This window comes from Rhinolophus hipposideros, assembly GCF_964194185.1.
Source record: "Rhinolophus hipposideros genome assembly, chromosome: 5".
NCBI classification, from domain to species: domain Eukaryota; kingdom Metazoa; phylum Chordata; class Mammalia; order Chiroptera; family Rhinolophidae; genus Rhinolophus; species Rhinolophus hipposideros.
The window spans coordinates 75,315,144-75,336,935 of NC_138051.1; the positions used below are offsets into that span (position 1 = coordinate 75,315,144).

Consider the following 21,792-nt stretch of genomic DNA (forward strand, 5'->3'; position numbering starts at 1 on the left):
CTAGATTAGTACGCAGTTCCTCTCTTCAACCCTCTTTCCCATTCTCTATGGTTCATCCCAGCTTTTGTTTGGACAAAACCTGACATCTGAATAACCCAGAAATGACCCCAAAAGGAGGATATACGGGTATAAATGGATTTCATGATTTTGTATCTACCATTTAATCGGCTAAACGGCATTTTTCATTTTCAACTTAGTTGCTGGCACAAAAACACTAAAGGAGCCTTTTAGCCATAGCCTCTCCCAGCCTGCATTGTTGTGCTGCTCCCAGTCCTGTTGAGCTCCAGCTCTGGCCCCGCCCACTATTGTTACTCTGTGACCCTGCCACATCCTCACTCCCATCGCCTTGGAGCTCTCCTTTGTGTCTTCCTTCAACACCAAGACCCCTCACCAGGGCAAATCACTATTTCTTCTTCCTTCAAGAACCTCCTTAAATGTTACATTCTCTGTGGAGTCTTTCCCGATTCCAGGCTGAGTCAGTGTTTCTCTCCATTGTGTTCCCATGGTGCTCTGTGTATGCCACTCTCAGTGCACTCATGACACAGAGCTACTGTTTTTATTTGCACCTTGGTGGCTTGTACACTCCAGAGGCTCCTTCCCATCACTTAGCTTTTGGAAAGGGCAATAGGACATATGATGTGCTTGCCACCCTCCTCTCCTTACCTGAGTTGTTTGGACCAGGAGTGGATAAAAAGCAACCAGTCCACAGGCACCCCAAGCACCAGGACACAGTCTTCAGCAAAGGATTCTACCTTTTGGGAATGGCCCTTTGGGGATGAGGAATTGGGCACATTGTCTTCATTGAGAATTTGCACCCAGCGGGAAAAAAGGGATGTTCCAGTTTGTTGGGAATGGAGCCGTGAGGACATGAGACAGCATTGGAGCTGGTGGTGGCTGTGCTGGGCCACGTACGAGACAAGCAAAGCCCAGGAAGCACCTCGGAAGGGAGAAGGGGATAGGCCACAGGGAGAAGGAAGTGGGGATGTGGGAGACAGTGGTTTTGGGGAGGCGAGAGTGGCCGTGGTCCCTGAGAGAGTGCAGGCTCCTGTGGCCTGCTGTGCCTCCTGCCTTGGGTTCCAGAGGACACCACACCAGGCCTGGATAGCATGGCTTCCCTCCATTTCCTGAGCTACTTTAATGGGTTTCTGTTTCTTGTAACCAAAAGAGCCTTGGTTAAAAGATGTTTTACCTCTCCCTCTGGACTGCGAGTTTCTTAAGGTTAGGAACTTTATCTTAGTCTTCGTATATCACCAGAATGTAGCTCAAAGCACGGAAGGTGTTCCAAATACATTTGTTGAGTGAATGATGAGTAAACAAATGAATGAATATGCCTACTGGTAATAAATACAGGGCACCGTTTGCCTAGTTGGAATCCTGCACCACCGTGTTTTTCTAATACAAAAAGCTGTTTCCTCTTTAGTCATTGCAGCTTTACTGCTTATGTCCTCCAGCGTCTTAAAGTTCAGATTTTCACAAGTGAAATTTCCCTGAAGTATTTTTTGCTTTAAAAATGCTGGGTCTGGCACATTGGCATCTGAGGAGACGACAGACACAAATAGAAGCTACAAATAGGAGATGACAGCTTCACCTCAACCACATCTGCTCCAGAAGAAACCCAAGGTGGCCCCCTAGACCTTTTCCTGAAGAAACATGGGGAGAAGCAAGCTGTATTTAGAGAGATATAAGTATAGCTTTTATTTTTTTTTAAACCAACCCAACATTTCCACTGGCAACTATCAACATAGCTTATGACATGAGCACTGCTTCTTTTTTAGTTATTTTTTTCTTATAAAATGTGTTTAAAATTAAACAGGTGTTTTGTTTTTTTTCCCTTAAAAAATGCATTTATGTCAATGCAGAAAGCCTAAAGATCTGTGGGCAGTTTGGTGGTGATTTCGTGTGTGTGTATGTGTGTGTGTGTGTGTGTGTGTTTTAAAGCCAGGTCCCTTCAAAATTTATTGGGAAAGGGTCTGTAGGGCACAGCAATCTTTTTTTCTCTAAACCCAGGCTCCATGATATTATGGCAACTAAGATTCCTCCTATTGGGGCAAGAAATAGCCCACAGACTGGAAAAAGAGCTTCAGGAGGTTTAAAAACAAGCAGGAATGTGGGAGAGATGAGGAATTCCAGTTCCTATCTTGTGAAAATGCTTTCAAACATGACCTGGGGGTCATGGAGACATGGAAGGAGCCCCTTATTTTCTCATCAACCTCTAAGTTTTTGTATTACCTCAAGAAACGTAGTCAGCCCTCTTAGTATGGTGCATCAGACAGTGAGAGGTGGTGCAGCTGACCTTTCTCAGGAGCACTGACATTTTAAATATAATCTTTCCCCTTAAAGATCTCACTAGTGGAACATCCCTTCTCTCTTGCCTCAGATTCAAAGCCAAAGATACTCAAGAAGGCAAAAGTCCCTTTGTTTTCCCAGCTGCCCTCTGTCATCACCATTCCTATTTTTGTCCCGTATCTCCCACTTGGTGAGTCTTCCTGAAGAAGGATAAACATTGACACCACGGGACAGAATTTGAAAGGCTTGGGCAGGGAAGAGAACAATGACTTTCTCTTTTAGATTTGATTTTGACCTAAGCATATAAAGCTCCTCCTGCTCCAGCCACTGACACCCCCACCCCCACCCCATTCTTTAGTGTCCTGTGTGGACGTGCAAACTTACTTCCACCCAAACATCATCAGTTTACTTAAGAATTCATAGAAAAAAAAGGATATAGGGAACAGGACCTTGATGGAGGCAAGAAACAGCTGTTACCCAGTAAGAGTGGGAGAGTGTGTGTCTAAAACTTAATGCCTCTATCCGTTGGCTCAGACCTTGAATTCCTTCACAGCACCTTTGTTACTAACCTCAGAAAGAAAATACAAAACGAACAAACAAACAATGAACAAAACCTGATGGGAGAAAGAAAAGCAACCACAATAATGATTACAATGAAACCAGCCACATGGCTATGACTCATTTTCACGCCCTACCAGCAGAGTGAGGGAACAGTGACGCATCAGATTGGACAGGCAGGAGAAGCCCTGCCCCCAAGGAAAGTAGAAGCACAGGAATACTCAGAAAAGGTGAAATAGAAGACGGTGAAAGGGCCTGATCTCGGCTATGGGTCAGGGACGTGGGTGGAAGTGGATCGGTTGCTGTTGTTGGTTTGTATTGAATTAAATACTTGGTGAGGTGGGTGTTGCCTCCATTTTGTTTGACTGATGAGGACTCTGCCCTTTCAGTTCACTGCCAGGTCTGGCGCAGTCCCCGGGGCTCGAGTCCCGAAGCTGCGTCTCCAGGGCTGCTGACCCCGGAGAGGTCCCCGGAGGGGAGCGCGCTGCTCTCAGGAGAGGTCCTGGGCCTGCCCCGCGGGGCCCGGTCTGTGGCTCAGAACCCCTTGATGTAGCAGTAGGCCTCCAGCGTGGCAAAGAGGATGTAGAGGAGCCACAGGCTCACGAAGAGCCAGGTGGTGGCGAGCTTGCAGCCGCGCGGGCCGCCAAGCTCCCCGCCCAGGTGGGGCCTCCGGCGGTACAGGAGCACACTGACGCCCACGAACGCGAAGATGGTGAAGAGGGTGACGGAGAAGGCCAGCGTGCCGGCGGACACCTGGAACTCCTGTCCCTGGAGGGCCCAGTAGATGGCGGCCACGGACCAGGCCAGGCCAATGCCCAGGAAGACGTTGACGGCGTTGCTACCCGTGACGTTGCCAATGGAGGCATCTGCGTACACGTCCTGGACGGCGGCGGCCTTGCTGGCGAACGTATCTGGAAAAGAGCAGACACACAAAACGGGAGCTGGCGGGAGCTGAGGCGTGGAGGGCCTCCCTTTGAGCATGTGGAGCCCAGGGAGGAGAGCGCTGCGCCGTTAACAAGCTGTGTGGCCTTGGACCAGTCACCTCCACTTCTCTGAGCCTCCCGTGCCGAGTCTGAAACATTCCCAAGGGCTTTTCTGGTCGATGTTTACCGGGTGGGTTTACTGTTCCCTTTTGACTGTTTCTTTTTGAAGTGAGGGTAGTTTGTTATTCCGTAACATCTCCCCAGGGAGTCTTGACATCCTGGGAAGCTCCTTAAGAGGAGTAGGTGCCCGATTGTAGCTGTCACATGGGGGCATTTTACTCACGTAACACAGACAGTTATTGCTCAATGCCTCAGCAATTCATCACTGTGCTAGGTGCTGCTGGATTTTCAGGGCGGGCATGCAGGATGAGCTGTGGACTCAAGAAAGAGGGGCTCTGCCTTCGCAGTTAGTATATGGAGCATAGGGCCCTGGAGGCTGTTCGGTTTTAGAAGTTGACATGGATTGTGAGCACTGGAGGGGCTGGCAGGGACATCTAGCCACCCTTTTATTTTAGAGCTAAGGAAAAGAAGGGTCAAGGAATCTACCTAAGGTCACATGGGAAGTTAGCAAGAGATTTGACCCTAAAACCCTCACATAAAAGTCCTTTGTATGCCCTACATCCAAAGAGTTTCAGCCAAAGCCCCAAAATCAGCTGAGTAGACCACAGCATGACCTTCTTCAAGCCCCAAAGGCTGCCAGCTGTTCCCTGGATCAACTGCAAGGACTTGGAAATGCCCCAAGCATTCTCCCTGCTGCCCTGCTTTGCCTCCTTATTGCCAACTTTCTCAGATCTCCCAGAGAAAACCTCTTGCTTTTTTTTTGCCTCTGACCCTCTGCAATTTCTTTCCACGTCTGTTCCTTTTCCCCATATCTACTACTTCCTCTCTAGTAGTTCCCATCCCTTGACACCTGGAGAACAGAGATCATAGGGCATGTCCTCCACAAAGCCTTTTTTGAATCATCCATTTAATTTTCTACCACCCGATGCATTTCCATAATAGCCAAACCTCTTAGATGTAATAAATAATGTATAAATAATCAATCCCATTGGTCAGTGCTGGGGTCTTGGAAAGAGGTTTTCCTAGAGTGTGATGCAGATTCAGTTATTCTCCAGAGGATTTGTTTTCTCCGTCCAGGAATGGTTTCCCTGGGTCCAGCCAGCAGAGAGTCCTGTTTGATGAGATTCAGCCTAATCCTTTTGTAGACGGATGCTCTTTCTCTCTGTAGCAACTGGAAGGCCAGCAGGAGTCCAGGGTTGAGACGCCCCAGAGATCCCAACTGAACTAAGTAAGGAACCCGAGTTATTGCAGCCCCTCTCCATCTGCTAACCGAGACTCGTCATTCCAGCCCCGCTTCCATAGAACCTTCCTTGGAAGCCATCCCTGACCTAGCCTAGCCCAGGTCCCCGTTTTATACTTGCATAGAACCTGCACTTCTTCTTCACAGAATTCATTGAGATGATTTTCATTATAGTAGTTGGGTGTAGTCTCTAGCACTAGGTAAACTCCATGTGGAGAGGAGAAGCACGTTTGGGGTGCCTCACAGTATAGCTCCAGCAACTAGCACAGGGCTATACCAGGCTCAGTAAATGTTTGTCTAATGAATGAATAAATGCACGCTCATTCCTGTTCATCTTTAGGTGTTTGTAAAAAAAATATGTAATTCGTCATATGAAAGGACAAGAGCTCACTAAGCTTTCTTTGCCTGTCTTGCTAGGAGACACTTTGTACTCACAGGTGTCCTTCTAAGTGGAGGAGGCAAGAATGCTTGTGGGCATTCCTATTATGACATCTTCAAGCAGGCTCATCCTTAGCCCCTCAGAGACTGCTGGAGGGAAATGGAAGGAGAACAATATCTATTCATATAATGTGTAGGCTAAGAAATTGGGCCACTTACTTGGGCAGGTAATTTAACCTCTGTGGGCCTCAGTATCCTTTTCTGTCAAGTGGGCATAATAAGTGTCCCTATTGAATAGGGTTTTGGTGAGCATCACAGGGATAAAACATGTAAATTGCTTAGCATACATAGTGCCGGATACATTAAAAGTGCTCAAGAAATGTTAGCTATCATTAATCCCTTTGACTGACTTTTGTGTACCTTTGGGGCAGAGAGGCTGTGAAGCTCAGATCTGGATGGTGAGGGAGATAATGAGGCAAAGTTTGGGGTCACTTCAACCCAGTACTCTTCTCTTTGCACACCCAAATACCCCTCACTCTCACCTGGCACAGAGGTGCCAAACGCCACGAAAATAACAGCTGTGACTGAGTCCTTGAGGCCAATGGTGCAGCCAAAGTGCGAGGCCAGGTCCCCGATTATGGCTGTGAGCATGCCGATGATGAGAATGGAGACGACGAAACAGGCCCAGCCATGGCAGTACTCCGTGGGGGGCACGCAGGCAAACAGCACCTTCCAGAAGACTGTCAGGAAGTGCATGACGTAGTCAAAGCAGGATGGCAGCCTCTCCTCGCCTGACTCATCCTCATCGTCGTCCCCTGCTGGAGGCAACATAAACAGGCCTGGAAAGGGCAGTGAGGTCAGATCCCCATTCTCCAATAAATGGAGTCTAACCCACATCACGCACATCATCAGCTGGTAGGGTGCTCCTGCTCTCCCCCGACAGCTGGGACAGGCCAGGGCCTGGGCACCAGAAAACAGCTGTGAAATGGGAAACAAACTGGGGTGCCCCACTGATCAATGTGAATGTAGGGCACCCAAAGAGAGTGGGAGAGAGAGGACAAAGAATAACGAAGAGAGGAAAGAGATTAAGGGAAAGCATGGTAGACCACAAGAGGAACAGGGCCGTGGATGAGAGTGAGAGGAGGATGGAGCAGGCTGCATTTGGTGGCCTAGGCGAAGAAAGCGAAATCAGCAGTGTGCCCACTCCTCACTGGATGCCAGGGAGGCTCTTCTCTAATTTTCCTGACATGACGACTGCAATAACCTCGTGGATCTGGTCATTATCCATACCCAGAGGGATGGCTGTCATTCCAGATCATGTGAGCATACCAGAGAGCCAGTGCCATCCTCCAAATATCCCACGGGACAGAGCGGGCATCAGCACCATTTGTCCTTGTCAGGAAATGTGGGCAGACTTGCCCGTTCAGCAGCCCAGGAGGAAAGGATGGGCTGCGGCATGCTGGTGTCTCATCAAGGGCAACCTCTGTAATGTTTTGACACAGCCCATGGAAACTGGGTTTGAAAAACGCAGGAGTCAGGATACTTGGGTTCCCATTTCAGTTTTGCCATGAAGAGAATCTGTAACCTGGGGTAAATCATCTCTTGTGTCTGAACCTCAGTTCCCTCATTTGAAAATGGAGAGCATTTGATTATGTGGCCTACATTCCATGATTGTCTCTTTAGGGACAAAGGAAGGTCATCAGAGGGAGAACTGGGAGTATCTGAAGCAGGCGATGTGAAAAGTGGGGCACCCACGGCGGCAGCAGCAGTCCTCTCTTCCTGGCTGTACTTTTGTAGTGGCTCTGGGGCCTTGAGGATATGACCCTTTGGGTTGTTATGACAACAAAGCCTCATGAAAAGAGACAAGGCTGGTAGTGATCTGCAGTACAAGGGGCCTCAGTGGTGCCGAGAGGTAATAGTGGTGGTGGTGGTGGTGGTGGGAGCCTCCCATCCCCAATGCAACACACCTGCAGGCCTCTGGGACACTGGCTATGCTGTGGGTCCCCACTGAGGGACCCTGTCAGTCACTGCCAAAGGAGAGGTTGGGAATCATACAGGGTGGGGATCTGTCAATCAGTACAAAGATTTTATAAACTCCAGACCCCCACATCTTGAAGTTAAATTAGTTTTCCATTTTATAAAAATGAGGACCAAATTAATGAGAGAAAAGAAGGATGGGAACCAGAATTTATTGAGTTCATGTTTGGTACCAGACCCTGCACCATTCTACTTACTTTTCTGAGAAAGGTAGCAATAGTTCCCTTTTGGGATGAGGAAATGGAGGCCTAGAGAGAATAACTTGTCCCAGTTAACACTGCAGAGCCAGGATTTGAAATCAGAGATAGCCATGCTCTTTTAGTTACCCCATGATTCTTTTCCAAAGTGACCGAGTGAAACAGGCAGACATCAAAGTCTGGAGCTGGGGAGCTCTGGGCACTGAGGGCTTCCCAGAAATTGATTGGTTGTTGGTGTGGCTGTGTTCTTCCTTTTCTGGTGTCACCTGCTTCTCCCAGCAAAGCCTATGCCCATCGTGAGACCCTCGTACCTGCACTGACAGTGATGGCCTCCATGAATTGGTCCCTCCAGGAATGGGTCCCCACAACCAAGGCCAGGTTTGTCTTCTTGATCAGTTTGTCCACTGTACTCTGTTAGGGAGATAAAAACTTGGAACCATGAGGTTAGAATGCTCAGAACCATTGAGGAGTCTGGTGTTTCAAGGGAATGAAAGATACCCTGCATGCCAGGGGCTCCATGTACTCTGAAAGTTATGCATGGGATGGCCTTGGGGGTATCCTCTGGGAAACCCTTGTTTTGACTGCTGACAATAGAGAACAATGGTAATGATATCAATAAACCTTGCCCTGGCGTAGTGAATTTTAGTATCTTTGTTTTAAAATACAGTTAAACCATAGCAATTACACATCTAGGGGCTTTATAGCCCATTTATTACATATGCTATGTTATGTTTCCTCACAATATTCCTCAGACACAGAATGGCCAGCACTATTCATTCCATGTTACAAAAATGGGGAAGCTGAGACTGGGGTGGGTAAGTGATTTGTTCAGTTTCAACTTCACGTATTCAGTGATAAAACTGGAACAAAACTCCAGGTCTTCTGCCTCCCACCCTGTTACTCTGTTATTCAATTAGGTCTCACTCATGGCCTGACCTTGAACTCATAGGACTCTTCAATGATGACCTCTACTTTGGGGTGTCCTCCCAGTACTGGCTTTCCCATTTCTGCTATCCTCTTGGCTTCCTCTTCCTCCATAGTCAGCTTCCTGTCTGTCACCTCTGCAACAAAACAAAATCAGACTAGCTTTAGCACATTCTCCATTCCCTAAAAGTCTAAAGCTCAGACTATTAGGCCTGGGCAGTGGGCATAAAGCAAATGGCTCTTGGGAATGGGGATTTTGTGTACTTTTTTAGTGCCTCTTTCTATAAAGCGCTGAACACTTTATGACCATCAGACCATGAAAGGGTTCCTTGTAGACCTGGAATAAATAGTCCTCTTTCCATTTTATACCTTGGTGAGCAATCTGACCCAAAAACCTTCTGAGAAATACTGCAAAATGAAGTCCCCAAGTCATTTGGTGAGATATTGGAGAGCTGGGAGCATAGCTTTTGATCTTTAACTATGTTAAACGGTGTGCCTGACTGCTCAGCTACTTCAGATAAGAGTTCTGGGAGGTCAGAGGCACATTTAATTCAAGGAGAATGTCCACTGCTTCACATTAACATCTATTGCCAACACTCTTGGCACTACCCCTTTTATAAAGGAGAAAGGGGGGGCTATTTCCAGGAATATCTACATTTCATACTCGTGAACATTACCCTCACAATAAGAAAGAAACGTGGAAGATTTCCCCCCAAAATTCATGAATTCCCAATGAAAGATCCCAAGGATTTATACAGGAAGCAGGCATATTTCTTCTGAAATACAAATATTTGTTGAAAAACAACCAAAGCAAGATATTCCTTTACTTTATTTTGAGGCATTCCCTGTGTCCCTCCGCGTCTTAACTCATTTACCAGTGGTCTCTTCTCATGTTGGACAGTTAGAAGTTTTTTCCACTTTGGCTGGTGAGTCCATTTTAAGACCACTTCACCATGAAGCCATGTTTTCTGCATTACAGTGAAATAGAGGTTGAATCTTTTTATTCCCCTTTGATTTGAAAATTGCTCTTGGCAGCCTGTTTCTTTCAGAGCTTGTCTAAATATCTTCCCATCCAAGTCCACATTCTGACATTCAATTAATTCTTTTATTCGGCTCCTTAATTGCTTTCATTCCACACAGTGAATCTCCTAGGGAAATCCTCTAGTCTTTGGATAATCTGAAGGACAAATTGGGTCAGAGGCCAAGAAGGTCTTCTTTTCTCTCTATCTTGGGAACTAGTGAAGCATGTGGAAGGGTGAGACTCTAGTTCTTGAGGTTGCAAGCAAGAAAAGGAATTCACTGAAAGGACTATAAGCCAAGGGTGGAAATTTACCAAGCAGAGAACTATTTTATATACGGATTTTCTTAGTTGGCCCGAATGAAGATGGTAAGACAGTGTGCAGAGGATTCCTGAGCTGGCTGTTTTACTCAGTGCTTCTGGCACCAAACACAGAAGGCAATCCCAAAATGTTTGGGAGCTGTCCGTGGTGCTGTCCTCCCATTAGCGTTGGAGACGGCTTTCAGAGACAATTATTTCTCAAGGTTCTACATTCTTCTGTATATTTCTAAGTTAGCAATCACCCTCTAGCAGCCTGCCTTCATTTAATTAATTAATTCTGAGTCTCTTATTAGTTAATGCTGAAGGTAAATCTGATTATATCCAGGATTCTAGCTATGAAGTCAGTGATCCTAGAAGCCAAACTGCAAGCCACTCTGAGAAAAAGCCTTTGGAAAAAGACACAGATTCCTTAAAAGCATGGATATTCTTTTCCTCTACCTCTGGGTTTTGAAACCATATTTAAATGACTATCCTAGCAGCGACACTATTATCCACCCCCATCTCGAATTCCCCCATGTCATACTTCACATGTGCCACAAGAACTTTATACCAATATAATGAGCTCTCCAGTGACATATAAATGTACCTGTCTAACCCCTTGTCCAGCAATCAATCTAACACTGTATCCATCTGGCAGGATATTGATCAACCTGCTGACCTGTCCACCCCTGTGGTGACAGTCAGTTTTCCCATCTAGCTTTTCTGCAGAAATGTCTTTGACAAATGACCAGTCCTCTATCTTTGAATCTCCCTCAGCCCCAGAGAGGTTTCATATCTATATATCTGTTCATATATTGCATTTAAATCAAGTCTGATTTGGTGTCTTGGTTTGGTAGTAATTCTTCTCTTTTTTCTATTTTTGTAATAGTCATTCCTTAAATTCAAATGAAGTTTAATTTCTTGAGAGAGTGATCAGTCTCAAACCTAAAAGACCATAGTGATTCTGATCACTTGTTTATGTGACTCTTCAGAATTTTAAGTAAAGAGGATAAATGGCAGGCAATGTTGATATTCGGACTGATTAAACGAACTCAAATCTAGAAAAAAGGAAGAGGGGGAGGAAAAGAGACAGAGGTAGAGAGAAAGAGAGGTGGAGGGGAAAGAGAGAGAGAGAGAGAGAGACAGAGAGAGAAAAGGATGAAAGATTGAGCAAATATTGGAAGAACAAAGAGCTTGCCAGACCAGACAGGAATAAATTGCCATGAATGCAATACAGACACCCTCAGAAAGAAGTGGGGTGATGCAGCCAGTGCTCTCACTCCCAGGTCCCTGAACTTTGTGCTGCGGCTCAGAATGAACATACTTACTCTTCATCCTTCACCGCCAGGCACTGTTAATCATGTGTGACTGTCCACCCAGGAAAATTCAAACAAGGATTTAAAATTTCCAATGAATTTAAAGTCTAACCAAGGACGCCTAAATTAAAGGTTTACGGATTGAAAGATCTAGGAAATGATGCCTTCTTTTTTTTTTCCAGCTTCTATTGGTATTTGTGCAAATATGTTGAAAATATAAAGAAGCTTAAATTAAATCACAATCTTTGATGTATGTGGTTGGTGGGAGAAGAAAGCAAAAGTTGGAATGAAGTTGCACAAATACCTTCTCAGGCAAGAGGATGAGTGAAATGGAGAAGGAACCCCCAGTGCTAGACATAGATACCCGGGGAGAACAGTGGAACATATGGATTGGAGGTAGCCCTTATCCTGTTGTTATAAAGAGGAAGCAAGAGGCCAAGGAAGCTGGAGTAATTTTTTTCAGAAAGGGAAAATATAGGGGTTTATCTACATTTTTTTTGAGGCTCCAAGGAGGCAAAGGTCCTTACTATGTGTACTGCCCCTTCTCAAACCCAGGGTATAACCTATCGGTGACTTTGAACACCAATGAATTGAGTAAGATGCTTTGCCTCTTAAAAATTACCTTAATTTTTAAAATATGTTCAAAGAACTTATGAAATGTAAAATGTTCTTTTATAATATGTTGAGACGTCTTATAGAGTTCACTCGGCCTGCACCAAACACTATAGTATTGCTGGATATGATGGATGTGCTTTGCTATCTGCTCACAAAGTTGGCTGTTGTTTCTGAGTGGATTCCACTTGTGCAGGCAGATGTTCAAGGTGGGTGTCTGTCCTACAACAGGATCTAGATTCTGCATGAGCATCTCTCCCAAATAAATTCTCTAACATTTCTATTTCCAGCCAGATAATTACTTCCACCTGCCACAATATCCTAATTCTTCTTGTTGTTCATGGCACATGTGACTTCAAGTATCAGTGACAAACAAACCAAAGTTCTAGCAATGTAGACCTTAGCTGATAAGATGGAAGATATCCAGGATAAGTAAAATTCCAGATTCTTTAAAAATTGCTTTTTGTGTTCTCACAGCAGCTCCTGATTATTTTCCCCTGGATTTCTCAAGATCAAAGAACTTCCTTTCAAATTCTATCATTAAGAGATTCAGCTCTGAATCCCATCCTTTCTTGCCCCACAACATGAGATGACAGATGAATTCACTCAGGAGAAGTTTATGACCCACCATCTCTTTGGTAAGTTTTAGTTCCCTTCCTGGTTCCAGAGAGGACCAGCTTATGCCTTTACCCACATCCACTGATAAAAATGGTGCTCAAGGAATTGTCTATTCCTTATGATTACTTCAAGTGGGAAATAAGCCTCCTAGGCTTTAGGAGAACTTGTCAGGTTAACTTGAGCTTACAGTTCCTATTGAATAAATCAAAGGACTTTGGTCTTAAACTAAATAACAGCACTGGCAAGAAGTAGAAAAGAGGGGGCAAGACACCTCTTACCTGGAGACAACAGGAGCGCTGTTTGCAAATGGATACCAGACAAGGGGAAGAAAGAAAAGGAAAGAACATTAAGGTCCCATCTTGAAAGTTTCCCCAGGCTTTGTGGTTGTAGCAGCGTAAGGGAAGCAGTGAGCTTAGTAGGTGAGAGCTCTGCAGCCACATGCGAAAGGCAGCATTTAAAGCATGCAGCAGTAGCAGCAGCAAGAGGTGTCGGCCACTGAAGAGACTGCTGAGCACCAGGTCCCTGCAGTTATGAGAGTTTTCCCCACACCTTCCCTGTGACTCTGAGGGCTAGGGAGCGAGGGATGAGGATAGGGGAACCAAATAGGTGGAGCAGAGACAGAGTTGGTCATTTGTGATTTTCTAAGGAATCAAGTTATCACGTCCACTCTATAAAGGAGAATCAGTTACCTTGAAAACTGTACAGGTTGCAACCCAGCCTGAATAGCTGGCTTATCAGTGGAGAATATGACCCTGGGGCTTGAATAGGAGCTCTGGGCACTGAGCCATGGTGTACAAGAGCGGAACAGTGCCCAGTTCTATGTCTTCTATCCTTAATTTTTAAATCAGATCATGCTCTCATCTCCCAGGGCCCATAACACTTCCCTGGCCATAAAGGGCTTCGTAGCTACCATGTCGGCTAGAACTTTGAGTTCCCTGAAAAGAATGACGCAGTGAAAAGGTAAGTCCTGCAGAATGTTTTCTTTGAATGGTTTATCTTTTTATAGATGTAGCCTGGAGGTCAGGGCCACGCACTCCTCCCATTCTGTACCGTGTGTGCCTAGCTAACTCACTGCAACTAGTAGTTGTTCAATAAGGTTTTGTCATTTGCTGGCAATTTTGGCAATTGTATTTCTCACGAATCCTGAAGTGCTACATCGCTAGATGGTGGCCTTTTGTTCCAGAAAGGACAGGCTAAATCAGAACCCAGATATTCTGGACCAGAGAGGCTCTCATATTCATAGGCTGAAATAGACTGAAAGTTATTCATAGGTGGGAGATGACAAATACAAGGTCCTTGCATGGACTGGGAAGCTGAATTAAAGATGGACCCAACATCAGTTGTCCCCAGTCCCTAAATGTGTACTTACGCTAAACTCTTTCAGATTTCAAGGTCCCCAAATAAGACATTCTTGTGACATACCACATTTTCATCTCGGTGGTTAGTACATCCCCTTACTCCTTGGCTCTTGTCAAGTAAAAGTCTAGGAATATACTCCACATACTCCTGGTGTAGCTTGTGACTGGTAGAGATTGCTGAAGAAAGAGTGGCAGGGAGGGTGTCTGCGAATTGTTTCTTCTAAAAATCTCTAGGAATGCAACTCAGGCCTGTGATCCATCATCCCATATTCACAGCCACTGAAGACATATGTCGATCCAGAATCTTTAGGGTATGTAAGCAGCAACTGACTTTTTCTGGTTTCTCCTATATAGAATTACAAGGGGTAATGGATCAATGGATCTCCTTACTACACTGAGATTGACTAGATAGATCAATCGATAGATAGATGATAGATAGATAGATAGATAGATAGATAGATAGATAGATAGATGATAGATAGATCGATAGATAGATAGATAGAGGACAGCAAAAGAGCTTGTTTATTCTGTTCCTTCTAGGGATCTGCATGGAAGAGCTCCATCTTGACTCCAACTTCCAGTGGAGACCAGAGACCCAAATGCATCAATGTACCCAGGTCGGCCAGACAAGGGGCAGCTCTTCCGAAAGATCCCTGCTGCCCTGTTTATCACTCAGACGTTCCTCCCAACACCAGGAGCATCCTAGCACAGTGAAAGGGCTTGCAGTCAGCTAGAATTGCACCACTCTCCGGTCAGTGTCTGCATGAATCTGAGCTGTTCCACCTAGCAGTTACAGATGGGTCACTGAGATCCAGGTAGCCCAACTTTGAGTGACGCGATACTTCCAGGGAGTTTTTCCTGCTACTGATTATGAGAGAAGCTGGAGCTGACCTTTCCCCTACATTGATCCCCAGGGTCAGGCATGAGTCATCTATCCCTGCTCAGATAGCATTGGGACAAGAAGGAAACAGCATAGTTCTGTAAATAATCGGAAGCATCTTGTCAGGGTGAGACCATGGATGTGGTAAGAGGATGACCCAACAGACCCCATCGTTGGGGGAGAGTGCTTTCCTTCCCCCCCGCTGAGACTTTCAATGCCCAGGCCTAACAGGCTTGACTCTGCTATCAGTGTTGCTCTCAGAAGACCATGTCTAGACCCCAGTGCTTACTTGACTCCAGCATAACCACGTTTCCTAATCATCCTCCCTTTTCCCCGCCCAACCTTGTCCAAAACTTTTAATCTCACTTCTGAAATCTCTTTTGTTTGCCAAGAATAGAATCTCCTATTTCAAATCCACTCCTTTTTAAATTTTTTTTGTAATGCAATTGTCATTTTGGCCATGCAGAGACTTTGCTGTTCTGAATGCCTAAGACGCTCCCATGCAGCAGTGATAATGAAAAGCAATTTCCACTGTACTGCTTCTCACTCCAAGAACAGCAGGGAATTTGGAAATCAGGATGGGTTTTCATTTGATTCTGAGTCTAGACAATCAAGTTTTAAGACCTTTCACCTGAAGGTCTGATGACAAAATATGGGAAGACCTGAAGAAACTGAAAATTACTCCTACAGACAATAGCATAGGATGCCAAGAAACTGACACATTTCCTATTGGCACCTTCCATCTTGGTCCGGGGAAGATTTGCAGGGCATATCACACCAATGACTTGATGAAATCCTTGTCTTCTTACCTATGCCCTCCCTCAGGACTAGGCTCCACCAGGGCTTTGCTGATATCTTCTTGGACAGAGAATTCAGTACAGCAAAAAGGAGTCCTCAAATGGGGAGTAGCCATAGGTGTTCGCGTTTGACCAAGCCTCTTGAAGAGCACAGAAGAGCACAAGGTTTATCGCAGGTCACTTTCTGTCCTACTATTGATAGGGGTTTGTTGAAGAGGCAGGAAATAAGAGACCTTTTACCAGTGGAATCAAGTCATGGACAGACTTCCAGCCTATTCTTATCCGGAACCACTGCCTTCTTTCCAGCTACTCTGTATGATCCTTTGTGCTGCTTTCATTGGCGCCTAAGTAGTTGGGACTGTGAAAATTGATGAAGCTGGTTTCCAATGACCTCAGGTGTCTGCTGCATCCAACCAATCATGAAGATGTGGAGTCAATGCAAAGGGAGGTGGGAATGAGGTAGGGCTGGTGTTGAGATAATTTCTAAGAATATTCTCAGTGGCAGAAGCTGGAAGACTGGCAAGAATACAGCCTGGGAAGCAATGGAACCACAGGTTTCTTTATCTTCCTTCCAACACTCTTTGGCAGTCAGGTTCATGGCAGCGCCCTATTAGGTAGCCAAGGAGACGATGAGTAACAGAGGATGGAGGGGACTTCTGCTTCTAGAACATCAGGTGTGTTGAAACCAGTGTGGGTATAGAACTGGTCAGGTCTGCAGAGACAGTCCATAGAAGACAATGAGAACTGATCAGTCATATGGGTCTGAGAAGATCTGTTGATGAGCCTTTGGGAGTGTAGTTGCTGAATCTCTTAGATCTGTCCTTGGGTGAAAGTCTTTATGAGGCTCTTTGCCATGTAAATATGAAGTGGTTGCAGAATAATCACCCCTTTTTGACAAACAAATGGCTCTTTCACTGTTTCATCTTCCATGAGGCTCTCAGCAGCATTTATCTCCCGAAGGGGAGTGTGACCGTCCTCCTCTTGGTACTTCCCAAGCGCACCCTTACCAATTCCCACGTGTATTCCTCCACAACTTTCAAAGTAGTGGCTTCCAATCATTTTCTTCAAGGGAAGAAATCTTTCCTTTCATCTACCTTGGTTGCAACATAATCAGTCCCACAGGAATGAAACTCTGGAAGGTATTCCAAGACGAATGTCCGGAGGAAAAGAGGAGATGAGGCCATTTCTCTGGTGTGGGATGATGTGTTATCTTGGGATCTGGGCGATGTGCTCATTTGCAAATGTGAAGCGAAGGCAGGCTTCTGTGAACCATCCAACACCTGTTTCCCAAGGACTAATACCCACTATAGCATTTAGAGTCCCTTCTCCAATTGAAAAACTCGTAAGTCAATTCTCTGGGGCTGCCCAATGTCAGTCCTTTTCCAGGGCCCTCTGGCTAGGGAGATTTCCATACTTAAAATTCCTTCCTTCCTTTTGCAGACTCTCCATTTTCTTCTTTAGGGATTACATTATCCTAAAGTAGCCTGAATACAGTAACTTACCTTGGGCTAGGAACAGAGGTAGAATGGGATGGGGTGGTATACTAAGGGGAGGAAGAATAGCTCAGGATTACAAATTACACGACTACCACAGAAGCCAGCTCTTTCTCAGAGAGCTTTCAGAAGCTGTGGCCTCTGACAAATGGTATACCTTTCCATGCCACGGTCTACCCAACTGTGAAATAGCCAGATAAAACACTTACCTCCATGAAGGGCAGAGGGGCCTATGGGACACTGCAAGTGAACAACCTGGCAAGCACGCAACGGAGGAGGTTGGGGAATGCAGCAGAAAACTGTCAAAGCATCATGGCAACATGGGCCCAGCCCCCATTCCAGACCATCCCCCATTCAGTCCAAGCTGGAGAGTGAGGGGTGGGAGGGGAAGAAAGCAGGGAAGGGGCACCAGCATGCATTGCATCACATTCCTTTCTTTTTCTTCTCCTCCCCACCCACCAAGGAGTTTCCACATTTACAAGTTATTGTGTATGTGTGGGGGCTGTGCAGGAGAGTGCAGGGGACAGTGGTCATCAGATAACTGGAGCACAAGGCAGAAGTAACTCGTGAGGGTAATGAGGAGTTGAGGCTGCAGCACTGCCCAAAAGGTGGGAAAGGAGGACTTGGAAATAAGCTAAGGCTAAGAAGGCAGAGATGATACCGAAACAGGGTGAGAGCGAGAATACAGGAGGGAAAAGAATAAAAAAAGTCTGTTGGTCAAAAGGAGGAAGGAAAAGGGACGAAAAAGGGGGAGAAAAAATATAGTTGCTTTTTGTTGTTGTTGCTTTTCGGTTTGTTTAAATTTTTTTGTTCTTTTTGTTGTTTTATTTTGTTCGTTTTTTTTTAAAGAATCTCACACCTGATATTCCACGTTCCATCCATTTCGGTTCACCAAGGGCAATGAAGAAATTCTCTTGCCTTTCGTATTCCTCCTCATCTACTATTTTAACCCTTATGGTTTTCCTGTAGGGACAACAAGAGAGAGAGTGTGTGTCGACTGGGTCGGCAGATTGGTCGGTCACGTGGAGCACAGCCTTTAACATCATCCCCCATCACTCTTGGCACATGCAGCCCAGTCCCGCCATGGTGGCTTTGACAGGACTATGGTGGATTGTATTGTTCTTATATTTTAAAAAATAGTCTTAGCTTTTCTTGTCTCCTTGGTCATAGTTGTTCTTATGGGTGAGAGGGAAAGGGAGCCAGGAGGCAAAGAAAAGTGGGCAAAGGAAGGGATCCAGGAGGACAGCCGGGGAATGGAAAGGGAGAAGGGGTTGATGGTGGGGAGGAGTCATTTTAGATCCTGCGGAAGGTTAGTAGGAAGTGAGTTGGGCAGCACATTCCACTGGGTGTCACATGGTAACAGTGGCATTTCTTTGGGCAGCAGGTAAACTACTGGTCCACGGCCCTTCTACAACAGGAAATATGTCAACAGTACCTAACTAGGGACTGCTTTCCTTCCTTGCGTCTATACCCACTTCTTATGTGAGCCCCATAAATAAAAATCTGGAAGGAAAGTATTTATAAGGAAGGGAAATGAGAGAGAGAGAGAAGGAAAGTGGAATTCTATTACCATTTTCATTCTTTACCTCATAGGGCTTCCACGGTGGAAACTAAAATACACAGGTATTAATCACAATATAATATAGGGCTCCTTTGATATTTACAGCTGATGCATTCCTGGGAAAGTGTGAAGAAAATGATGTAAATCATGAAATTCTAAATCGCCCTATCGACTTCTATCATATCGGGGCGATGTCCCAAGGCTGGCCTCCCTCAATGCTGATTAGCAAGGCTCCAAAGGACAAGGTGATGGAGGTTTCTGCTCATTTCTGGGTATCTCAATGAAGCATAGTGTCTTTTAAAAACAAATCATCAGGAAATCAAAGTTCCCTGGAAAATCGCTCCCCTCCAGACATGAGCCTGGCTCAGGCCTATGGTCATTGGAGAAGTGGCTGTGTGGGCCTGGATCTCCCTGTGTGGCTTCTCCCGGTCCTTCATGGAACCACAGTGAGGTCGGTGGGTCCCAACAGTGAACCCTGATGATTATTCTCATTCTCTCTCTCTCTCCCCCGCCCCGCCCCGCCCCGCCCCGCCCCTGCTTTTTGGCCTGGGACCTAAATGTTCTCTGAAAAGGGCAAAGGAATGCTAACAAAAAACAGCCTAACATGTCTAATCAGAGCCTCTGATATATCTATTCCATTCTAAAAGCAGGCTCAGCTTTGCTATCTATGAGGTGGTAGACAGATCTGAGATGGTTTGTTGGGCACAGGACTTGCTGTGCATTTGTGTGTGTGTGTGTGTGTGTGTGTGTGTGTGTGTGATGAGTATAATTTTGGTCAACTTTCTGGCACTTTCTTGGACACCTTGCTCAAAGGAGAAGACAAAGCTCACTGATTTCAAGAAACATTTTCTGGGAATTGCTCTCGAGGCGCCAGGCCCTGGGGCTGTCTAGGAGATGTGAGCCTGGTCTGTTTCTCCACTGCAGGGACTCTGCTGTAGGATGGGAAGGGCTGCTCTGAGACCGTGGGCTTGGCCTGCAGTGATGTAATTGACAGCTCTGCCAGGGAAGGACTGCTGCCTCACATCCTAGCAGCTACCCCGTCCATAGTGTCATCCATTCAGAAGAGGATTTTCTGACTTGCTTATCTGAGGCCTGGAGGGTATAGAGTCATTTAAGTTGAAGGCAAAAGCTCTTATCTACTCTGAGGAGCCCTGTGACTTCTTGGAGAAGTGTCTGCTCAGGTCAGAATCCTCTCTCCCACTGTTGTAACACTCTCCACATCTAGGTGCTCTTCACAGGGAAAACAGAATACTGTCTGTAGGTCTCTGACCTAGACCTGCTTGTATTTCAAACTTGTATTTTCAGCTCAGCCCAGGTTGGGGAGAGAAACACACCTTGATAGCAGGGATATGGCAGATAAGATGGATCCTAAGGCCTGCTCTGGGGAATGGGATGAACCACAAACAGAACCCAAATCTAAATACATTGATTCTCAATGTCCAGGGACCATAGCTTAGCCCTGAGATTAGCTGTTGCATGGAAATCTGTGCTGAGAGCCTGGGCGAGTTTCCAAGTCGTGCTTTGCATTGTGCTATCTGGTCTTTCTTTTCTGCGTATTAAGCCATTGAGGAGATGCAGAGAGCCTCGTATATGAAAGTCTCGGGGCTGTGGCTAGCTCTCTCTCTCTCTCTCTCTCTCTCTCTCTCTCTCTCTCTCTCTCTCTCCTCTCACCCTCCCCTCTCTCTCTCTCCTCCTCTCTTTCTGGTTTTCCCCATATCCATTTCCCCATCTTACAAAAATTACCATTGGCTCTTACACATCCCTCTTATGGATACCATGTGACAGGTTGGCAGATGTTAGGACACAGCTGGGAGCGAAGAGAGGAGAGGGAGTGGTGAAAAGAGAGGAAAAGAGAGAACAAGAAAGGAAACAAAGAAAAAGTGAACCGGAGAAGTAGAAGAAAGGGGAGGAGAAGGAGGCAAAGAGATTGGGGAAAGGAAGAAACAGAAGAGAAGAATGTTAACGTTAGTGTGGGGACAGGGTACTACACCTTTCTGAAAACTCATATCCACCATGCGGGGGCCCATCAGCTCAATGAAGTAATTCTTGTTTTTCTCATACGCCTCATCATCAATTACCTTGATGTGAATTGTTTTGCTGTGGATGGAAAAATAAGTGTCATAAGAAAGGAGTAGATTGGGAGGGCAAGCCAGCCAGGAGAAGAAACAGAACGAGAAGGAAACAGTGAAAAAGTCCAGAAAGGTCAAATTTCGCCCCAACTTCACAGGGGCAGGGAGGAGACGGGCTGCCTTGACCTCTTCCAGCCTGCCTAGGCTCCTCCTGGGTTTCCTGTGGCTTCATGGCATGGCCAGACTTGAAGACAGAAAAGAGCACAGGCTTCACAGTCAAAGGTTCTGGGTTCTGATCCTGGACATGCTATGTGACCTTGGACAAATAATTTCGCCGCTACGCAGACATCGGTTGAATAATGCTACACCGTCCCAGAACAGTTCTGAGAGCATAAAATAATCTATAATACCTGTAATGCCTTAGACATTTAGATCCTCCAAAAAGGTTTGCTTCCTTATTCCTCTTGCTTTTGAGACAAGAAAGATTTAAAAAAAAATTTTTTTGACTTTTAAAATCAGCTGATGTTGATCTGAAATGTTTATTTTATAGAAAGGGCAGAGGGGGCGGGGCAAGTTGGCCTGCGGGAGTCTTGCCTGGAATAGTAGAACTTCTCTCTTACTCTGTGGCAGTGACTGTCACAGGGAGGCCAGGAGGGCCACTTGGCTCAAGCCACACATTCTTGTCATTCACGACGGGCCTAAGAAACTACTGAAGCTCTCTCCAAGCGAACTTCTGTAGTCACAGGCATACACTGACCAGATCATATTAATTCCAGCGCACTCTGAATTTATTATTAGTTTATAAATCCTACAGCGATCTTGTGACTAGCACATCTATGTTGTTTTTTTATGTTAAAAGGTGTTATTCTGTTCATTTAAACATTGAAAAAACTATAAACCGATTTTAGTAACCCTGCTTTGCATTTCTTCTTCTTCTTCTGTTTACTATTACTAGGAGCTTTAAAAATGGAGATGGAACTGGGCCAAGCCTTTCCCAACCTTTGCTTAGTGATGGGGACATTTCAGGACCAGACCCCAGTCAAGCTGTTTCGGCCTCTCCCAGAGGATGTGAGGCATTGCTGGATGAAGGTAGGCATGGAGCTGAGC

The 21,792-nt window shown here is 45.7% G+C and overlaps 1 protein-coding gene across 8 annotated transcripts in view; it reads right to left on the minus strand.

Annotated features, from left to right (window-relative positions):
* Positions 1–816: 816 nt before the first annotated feature.
* SLC8A3 (solute carrier family 8 member A3) overlaps positions 817–21,792 on the minus strand; it is a 167,898-nt gene continuing 146,922 nt past the window's right edge. For 3 of the 8 annotated variants that reach the window (XM_081047477.1, XM_081047478.1, XM_081047479.1), the window contains 6 exons: positions 17,915–18,018; positions 12,806–12,823; positions 8,676–8,800; positions 8,051–8,150; positions 6,048–6,323; positions 817–3,755 (listed from right to left, as the gene is read on the minus strand). In XM_081047477.1, the coding sequence (XP_080903603.1) occupies positions 3,379–3,755; positions 6,048–6,323; positions 8,051–8,150; positions 8,676–8,800; positions 12,806–12,823; positions 17,915–18,018 (1,000 nt within the window). In that variant the 3' untranslated portion in view covers positions 817–3,378. The remainder of the gene's footprint in view (positions 3,756–6,047; positions 6,324–8,050; positions 8,151–8,675; positions 8,801–12,805; positions 12,824–17,914; positions 18,019–21,792) is intronic. The other 5 variants (XM_081047484.1, XM_081047483.1, XM_081047480.1 and 2 more) reach the window with 4 other exon arrangements.